The 9,381-nt window shown below is 37.5% G+C and overlaps 1 protein-coding gene across 1 annotated transcript; it reads right to left on the reverse strand.

The window, feature by feature from the left end:
* LOC143609880 (uncharacterized) lies at nt 1-2,041 on the reverse strand. Its single transcript, XM_077084513.1, has 2 exons — nt 935-2,041; nt 1-324 (listed from the first exon to the last, which is right to left on the reverse strand). The coding sequence occupies exons 1-2, from the start codon at nt 2,039-2,041 to the stop codon at nt 1-3; spliced, it is 1,431 nt and encodes a 476-aa protein (XP_076940628.1).
* Nucleotides 2,042-9,381: the final 7,340 nt, after the last annotated feature.

Consider the following 9,381-nt stretch of genomic DNA (forward strand, 5'->3'; position numbering starts at 1 on the left):
TTAGGGCACGAGTAGGAATCGATTATCAATGTACGATGCATGTCGGATTGCCTCACCCCATAAGTAATTCGGACCCATTACTTTTAATATACTCTGTGTCATCTCCAATAAGGTTTGATTCTGTATTTCTACCACCCCGTTTTGTTGAGGTTCGTATGGTGCCGTTAAATGTCTTTGAATGCCTTCTATGTCAGAAAACTGGTTGAACTTATGTGAGGTAAACTCACCACCTCGGTCGGTACAAAACGTCTTGATCTTTTTCTCAACATCACTTTCAACCAATTCTTTAAACTTCTTAAAAGCTTCAAACGCCTCATCTTTATCCTTTAACAAATACGTCCAAAAAAATTGTGAGTAATCATCGATTAAAACAAAAACATACTTGTTACATGCTGTTGTTGGAGGGGTAATCGGTCCACACAGATCACCGTGCACAAGTTCTAAGGTTCAAGTCGCTCTAAAATCCACCGAATTTGGAAAGGATTGTCTCGTTTGCTTCCCGACCAAACAAGATTCACATAACTTGTTTTCATGATAACGCCACGCATCCCTTCAACCATCTCCCTCTTAGCCATTAGCTTTATTGACTCAAAGTTCAAGTGACCAAGCCTAGCATGTCACAACCAACTTGTTTCTTCAATTCGGCTAAGTAAACTAATCGGTTTACCAATCTTTAATTGTATCCGGTATAGCCAATTAGGGGAACGAGTCATCTTCATCGATAACCTACCTTGCCCATTATGCATTGTAAGGTAGTTATCTTTTATATGAATATCACACCCGTGTTCCGAGGCTTGACCGAGACTAATAATATTGCTTCGAAGACTCGGTATAAAATAAACATCGTAAGCAAACGATGTTCACCACTTTTAGCCTCAAATAAAATCGAACCCTTACCACTTATATCAACATAAGAGTCATCCCTAAACTTTACCTTTCCCATGCCACGATTGTTAAGTTCAGAAAAGAAAGACCTTTTACCCGTCATATGGTTACTCGCGCCGTTGTCCAAATACCATTCATCACCATCTTTGGACTCGTAGTTTCCGGGTATAACCTTCTTTTCATTCAAGAACACCGTTTCTTGAACACTCTTAATCATAAACAAAGCAGGATCCCTTGTCTCGGATGCTTCAACTAACTTTGCATCACCTTTAACTTTTTGTTTTTGGTTGGGACACTTATGGACAAAGTGTTCAAACTCATCACATCGATAACATTGAACCTTTGAGAGGTCCCGGGTTTTGCCCTTATGCTCACGGTTTTCCCGGTTCATGGCGTTTTCTTGATAACTGCGGTTTTGACTCGACCCGCGACCACCTCGTCCTCGCCCTCCTCCACGTCCACGACCTCCATGAGTTGACTCACAATCATTGTACCGACTACTTGAAGATTCATACCTTTGAAACATAAGCTTACCTTGGGTTTCGGAATGCATGTCTTTTTCCCGAATCCGCTCCTCGTATGCTTTTAAACGTCCCACCAAGTCTTCAAACCCAACAGTTTTGAGATCCAAAGTTTGTTCAAGAGATGCAACAATTTGAATAAAATTACTTCGGGGTAAAATTGAAAGGAACTTCTTGACCATCTTAGTTTCCTCGATCATCTCTCCTAAACTCGCCGCCTTCGATGCCGTCCACGAGAGTTTCGCCACAAACTCGTCAATGGTCCCCGTCTCTTTCATTCTCATACCATCAAACTCATTCATAAGAGTTTGCAATCTTGCCTCCTTAACCCGATCAGACCCAAGATTACGAGTCTTAATCACGTTCCAAATCTCGTTGGCCGAATCAAGATTACCCACTTGCATGATGGTTGCTTCCAGGATCGACTGACAATTCAATGCAATTGCGATATTGCTTTTATCATCATTGGTTGCACCCGGATCAATGGTATCCCAAACCGTATGCACGTTCAAGAGTACCATCATTCGAATAGCCCATACCGTGTAATTGGTAGAGATAAGCATAGGACTTTGGAACGCATTTGGGTTCCCAGTCCCGCTTGTACTGCTCGTCTTCACTGTTTCTTTTTCACCCATCATTCTTCATAAAACTCTAACCACGAATCGATCAAACTTTAATTGAACCAAATGACAAAAGAATTAAACCACTATGTTTATTCTTTAGGTTTTTCTTTCTGCCCTTCCTTGCTGTCGAATCAAAAATAATCTAGAACCTTAGCAACCACAACCCTTTTTGTTTCAATTTGACCTGGACGTAGGACACTAAGAAATATTCCCTTTTATAAAACACCCTTGCTTCAATCAACAGTGGGTGTAAATGCAAAGCACTACCTTTTTGATTTTTGGATTCACTTCTGATCACGATCACCACTTCGATGGACGACGGTGGGGGTTTAATATTTCTTTTTGGAATTAGCTTTGATACCACTTCAAGTCCCAGATCGATAATCAAACATGAACTAAACAAATAACTCTTATTTATTAATCCGAAAATCTAACTTAAAAAACGGATTACAACCCTCAAACCCTAACTCGGTTTGACTCTTGATGAACCCAAACTCAGTTACACCAACTCCACACTTTCTAACATCTAACCATAACTCGGTTTATATAGTGTAACCTAACTTGCTAGCCGAGACATTATCAAATATAATAAACCCCAATTGTAACCCCATAAACCCATTACATAATAATGAATCCCACAGGCCCAATAGGTCCAATCCGGTCACCTACACATGACGGGCCTATAAATTTGGAAATTACTTCCAACAATTACCCCCTAATTTCCGACTCGAAATAGGTGGCTCTTCAACTCCGAGCATGTCTCTTTTGCGTTGTTTGATTTGACTCATGAATTTGACATTCTCGGTTTTCACAACCATCTTGACCTTGATCTCCCCATAACTTTTCTTAATCCATACATGTGTTCTTCGGCTCCCCCAAACTAGACTACCTCTGTGACTATATCCTTGACCATTCACCCGGTCGTATGAGCTCGCATAACCACTCCTTTGGCTACGATCCCGGTTATCTAATCGTATGAACGACAATCTACCTTGATCTTCTTTTGTTCCCGAATCAAAACACGAGCACATCTTTCAAATCAAAATCCTTGGCTAAAACATAACTCGTTTAACCCGAATAAAAACAAACTCCGATTGAACCAACCGACTTGTCCAACCCCTTTCTCCAGTTCGTTGGAACAATATGAACGAATCAGCCCCGAACAACTTTTCAGAACCAAACCCGTATATTCGCAAGATTCGGTTACGAATACCTATAGAAAAACCAAACCACGTACAAAACCAACTGAACTTTTTGACTTTTGTTTTCTTTTTATACTGTTGCATTAGAGAAAAAAAGAATCCAAGAATTAGACTCCTAATTCTTGTGCCCTGTGCTTCAAATAATTCTTTCGTTTCTTTAATTGACTTGACATTTGGAGACACTTTTCCACTTCGATGTTCCCGCTGCACAACCAGATCAAAAAAACCCTTCGCCTGCAACAAATACCGATCAACGAAAACCTTCTTGTTCTTTCTATAGCAGGCACCGGACAAGTTAGAACACCGTTGCAATTCTGCCTGACCTGTTGCTACTCGCCACTGCCAGAAGAACCGTAATTCCGCCGCCGTAAATAACAAGTTCGACTGATCTACTTTATCAAATAGAACCCAATTTGGAAACCCAACTTGGTTCCGATAGCTCCTCCACAAGCCACCACTCACTGCCAATCACTGTAACGAGGCGTCGCTCTTGACGAGAACAATATCTTCGTTGGAATAAAAAACTATGGCTTGGTTGTTCTTTTCCGACTCCCGATCAATGGTTGCTTGATCCGCCTCACCGCGATCACAATTATTGATTTCTCAAACTTGGATCTAATACTAATTCAATAACGAATTGATAACGAAAACACGAACGAGCACACAATATTTAGGGTAAAATCACGTATTATTATAATCAAGAAACTAGCACAAAACTCAATTACAATAATCCTTCTCACTTATAAAATAACCATCACATGACTCTGTATTTAGGGAGACCCTAACTTGGTCAACAAGTAATTACCAATATTTTGCAACCCCATAAACCCATTAAATCATTAATGAATTCCATAGGCCCAATAGGTATAACCCGGTCATCTACACATGACGGGCCTAGTAATATGGAAATTACCAACACTCTAGTGATTAACATTTTCAAGTAAAATAAGACTTCTTTAAAAACAAAGAAAATTTTTATTGCCACTCAAGTGCAGCTGGACCATTGCCATCAAAGATGAGTGAAATTGGTCAATTCTCTCGTGCGTCAAGACGACACTTTCTCAAAGTCAAGGACGCCTCTGAAAACGTAAAAAAAGTATTGAGTCGAAGACGAAATTTTTTTGGCCTTAACTAGAAGCAATATTTTGTTGGGTTTAAACAATTTGCTTTTTATTTGAGCTTACTTGGTAATAATTTGGGTTGTATATATTTGTATAAAAATAAGATTAAATATGTCTCAAATTGTGACAATCGTCAATTTCAGGTTAACTCCGTTAACTCAACTCCGTCAATTCAAACTTAAGATCACTGAATCTATAACGCACACTTCATTACATTTAAACTAGGGTTTAAATGACGCTTAACACTTACTACATGTGTAGTCTTTCGGGAATTGCACCGAAACGCAAACGAGTTGACGCAAATGATTGGTGAATAAACGAAAAACGTCAAAACAATAATTATGTGATAATTAGGTGTTAGACTTATGTGTTATGTGATAATATTGGTTAAAACACTAACTCAAGCTGTAAACAAGATAGTTTAAGCTAGATAAGTAATACTTAGAAGTTGAGGGGCCAAAGTGTAACATATTATTATTTATAATATGTTAACCCTAACCTTTACCCCATTCCCTACACAACCCCGATCGGAACCCCCCCCTGGCTCCTTGGCTGCCGTCGACATACACACACATACATACCATCAATTTCAACTTTTGATTGAAGATTAAGGTGCTAGGAAGGTATAATCGACTATCCTATGCATCCTTTATACTTAATCTTGACTTTTATTGGGTTAATTACAAACCCTAGATTCCGATTTTTATATGTTAGTGTGTTCATATGATTTTGTTTGATTTGATGATGTATTGATGATGATTTGATAACTAGAATTGATATTGTTACATGTTAATTGTCGTGTCTTTGATTTGAGTTCAAACAAAAACCCTAATCATGTATGTCATGTGTAATTGATGTGCATGGATAGTGATTGTGGAGTCTAGAGTGTTATATGAATGATTTGTGGTCCATAGATAGTTAAATTGTTGAGTTTGGATGCAAACAGTTTCTGGACAGATTGTGTGTTGATGTTTGATTGACTGTAACGGGGTGTAAATGTAAGAATTGGTTGAGATTATTGATACTACAGTGAACTAGGTTAAGTCTAGTTTCTGAAGAATATAAATTTGAAATTTTTGGACATGTAAAAGTTAACTTTTATGATTTTAAAAAAACGTTGTGCAAAGCTGAGTTGTTAGACCTGCTGTTTGGTTGTTTTGTAAATGTTATATCTCATGAACTACGAGACCAATTGGGTTGGTTCCACTTCTGGAAGTTGACTTATTGAGTTAGGAACCTAACCCAAGTGGTCTTGCATTTATTGGATTTTTCTTTTAACGGGAATTTCAAATAACATTCTGTCTCGGTGAAACTAGCTGCTGAATTTTGTGAAAATGCATGAAACATAATACTTGCTATATAATGTTATGTTTTGACCAAATTGCCCTTGCGGAGAATAATTGCTAATTGATTGTCATGATTTGACCAAATTGCCCTCGTGGGGAATATTGGCTAGTTAATTGTTATGTGTTGACCAAATTGCCCTTACGGGGAGTAATTGCTAGTGATGTACTTTATGAATACATGACACGTAAATAATTGCTTACACATGTAACGTATCACAAATACATTTGTTAAAGTCACACACGATTCACAAACGAAACACGAAACATGTTATGTGCATAGGTATTATATGCCTGGTCTAGAGACTCGATAATATTCCGACACTTAGAAAAATCTCTTTGTTGTTTTAGAACGCTAGAGAGAGTTTTTCTGTGAACGCGCATCTTGGTGAATTATTTTGGGAATACTTCGCAAACAGTGAGTTTCACTTTCCCCATTTTAAACTTTTTAAACGCTTTTCACTTGGGGGAGATAACATACTCCGAAAACACATTTAAGATTTTGTTAATATAGATTATATATCACTTGTAAAGACTAAGTGGCAAACGCGTTAACTAAAGTCCTTCATTCACATCGAACTGGTTAATATTTGGATAATAGCGAGTCACTGTTGAGTAGTACTACTGGGTTTGACAAACCCCACCCAACGCTAAACTCGACTGGATGTCGAGTGGGTGTAATCTTGGCTAAACACATACCATGGTCTGGATGACCTGGTGGCAAGGCAAATGATAAACAGTCAGCTTCGGTGTCGAACACTTAGTGATACTTGTTTTATAGGCTAGCTACCTATAGATATATAATTGACATAACACTATCTGGTAACGCAAAACGCTGTAGCGCAAAACGCTGTAACGCAAAACGCTTAACGCAAAACGCTGAACGCTTTATTTTATATAAACTTGTGAACTCACCAACCTTGTGTTGACACTTTTAGTATGTTATTCTCAGGTAGCCGAGGCGGGCGCGCGGTATAGGATCATGCATTGCTTGAAAACGTTTTTGTTACGCAAACTATTTTAAAACTGTTACCATTGGGTTTAAGTCGTCCTGCGTGACGCAACATTTATTTTATGGTTTTTACGCTTCCGCATTTAATTACTCGTAAACGTTTTCATGGTTTTGAAACTTTGTTTTTATGGTTAGATTATAACTAATGATTCCGATCCTGTTAGTTCACACCCTCTGACGGTAAAACTCCGTTAGTGGAATTTGAGGGTGTGACACAAATGAAACTAAAACTCATAACCTTTTGATTGAGAGTAGTATCTTTTTGTCACTAAGCAAAAAGTGGTTATGTTATTGATTAAACACTAAATATATATATATATTGTTTGATAAAAAAACATTTAATTTAAAAAACATATTCGGGCCTAGCGGGTTGTCGGACATGTGGCCGTCGACCACCCAGCCACACCTTACGGCAGGCCTTGCTCAAAGGTGGTTTCTTAGTACCATAAGAAACTAGTCTTTTTGCGACGAAACCTATCCCGACGACATGATTTTATCGGTATATCCAACCCTATCCCGACGACATATTATAAGGATATAAAATCCTAAATTTCTTGATGGGTCAATATGCGTGTGAATTGTTAATACGCAAGACCAACTTGGACTAAACCAACCTTTGACTCGATACTTCTCCTGACTACTTGTCTTATTTTATGTTTCCTTTTACTTAAAATCATCATAAATTAAATATAAATAATAAAAAAATTAACTACCCAATCCTAGTGACATGTTGTTGGTATAGATGGTTTATATTTTATTATCTTTTTTCTTTATAAACATGTTAAATAAGAAATAAATAATTAAAAAAATAACTAACAAATCCTGACAACATGTTGTCGGGAATAGGCTGTTTATATTTTATTTTCCTTTTTCTTTAAAAACATGTTAAATAAGAAATAAATAATAAAAAACTAACTGACCAATCCCAACAATATGTCATCGGGATTGATAACCAGAAATAAATAATAAAATGATCGCTAAGAATAACTTAAGGACTGAAAAACATAAAAAGAAAATTGAAAACCTTTTCTGACGACATATCGTTGGGATAACTAATTTCTTTTTTTCAATTATTATTTTGTCTTTATAATACATATAGCGATGGTTAGATAAATACACACATGGTTACATGTCATTGTCGGTATCTTGGATTAGTTCAAGACGTTTGAGAACAAACGTAATCTTAACATACATACATACGTACATACATATAGATGATTACATACATACATACACGCATATATACATACATGCTAAAAATGGAATTTTCCGGCCACTGTTCAGCTTTTTTGGTGACTGTAGCGGCGTTTTCCGGCGAAGGAGAGCTGATGGGTTCATAGATCGGGGTGAGACGGTTCCGTGGCCACTTGAATCACTCGGTTCTGAGTTACTTTGATATGGTTTTTGTCTATTCGAGTGATTTCGATTAAAAAACCTCAAAGGTACGTATTTGTTAAAAATGTTTACTTTTCTTGTACGGGTTTGCATGAAAATTGGTAGGATGACAGAACAGGCCATGATTATTGATAAAGTAATAAACTTGATAGTAAACGGGTTACTCGGTTCGTTCCGTGTAAAACGAGTAGTGCTCGGTTAGTGAAGAGGACGGGTAAACGAAGTCGGTTTTGCATGAAACTTGGTAGAAATCATTTATCTCAGCTGGCCCAACATATTAGAACCCGACACCGAAGCCCCGTGATGCCGAATGAGCCATTTGAATCTAGATCTAGCCTTATTCGGGTGCTTAATCAACCAAAAACGAGCTTAATGGCCACCATAGCTTAGATCTGGACACCCCGAAGCTACATGGGTCACACACGATCAAACTTCGGCCAACCATGGTGGCTGACGGCGCCGAAATCGAAGAAAACCCTTAAAAACACGAAAACGAGAGCTGAACACAATAATAGGGCGTATAAGTGTGATTAGAGTAGAAGTATATACGCCATATAAGTACGTAGGCGTATAAGTATATGTGAGTGTATGTATGTGCACCGTATATGTATGAAAACCGAATATGTATGTAAGCCGTGTATCTATACCGTATATGTATTGTATACCGTATAAGTATAGACGACGTGTATATATGTGTACCGTGTATGTATTTAGGCAGCGTATATATGTACAGTGTATATGTATATACGCCGTGTAAGTATGCAAGACTTACATGCTAGAGGACTTATACGGAGGGTAACTTACACACTAAAAAATTATATGCGCCTAAAGTGATTTTCCAAATAAACGAAAGATAGACGGCGTATACGTATGTAAACGACATATATGAACTTATATGATATATGAACTAAAGAATAAGTAATTAATTAATAAATAAAGGTAATGTTTAAAATTGATAAAAGCCTAGAAAGAAAGACCAAGGCTAGAATAGACACGTAAGAGCACGAGAGTAGTGTTAAACTTATGTGCCTTACACAATTAGCCGTGCTCAGTTGAAGAGTAGTGTTACCATCAATTCTGAAAGACGCAGGACACATGTGAGTTTCTAGCCCCATTTCCTTGTTATTTTTTCGGGGCTGTGTGAATACTCGATGTGATTAGTTAATTACACTTACCTTAAGTGGTAAGTGTATGACATGTGATTATTTTATATGTGATGCATGAATGATATATGTACGTTATAGGAAAGATTAAGAGTATGTATGAAAGTTTATAAATA

Source organism: Bidens hawaiensis, unplaced genomic scaffold (assembly GCF_021521415.1).
Source record: "Bidens hawaiensis isolate Kalapana, Puna unplaced genomic scaffold, B.hawaiensis_p1.1 tig00017872_1, whole genome shotgun sequence".
In the NCBI taxonomy this organism is placed as follows: Eukaryota; Viridiplantae; Streptophyta; class Magnoliopsida; order Asterales; family Asteraceae; genus Bidens; species Bidens hawaiensis.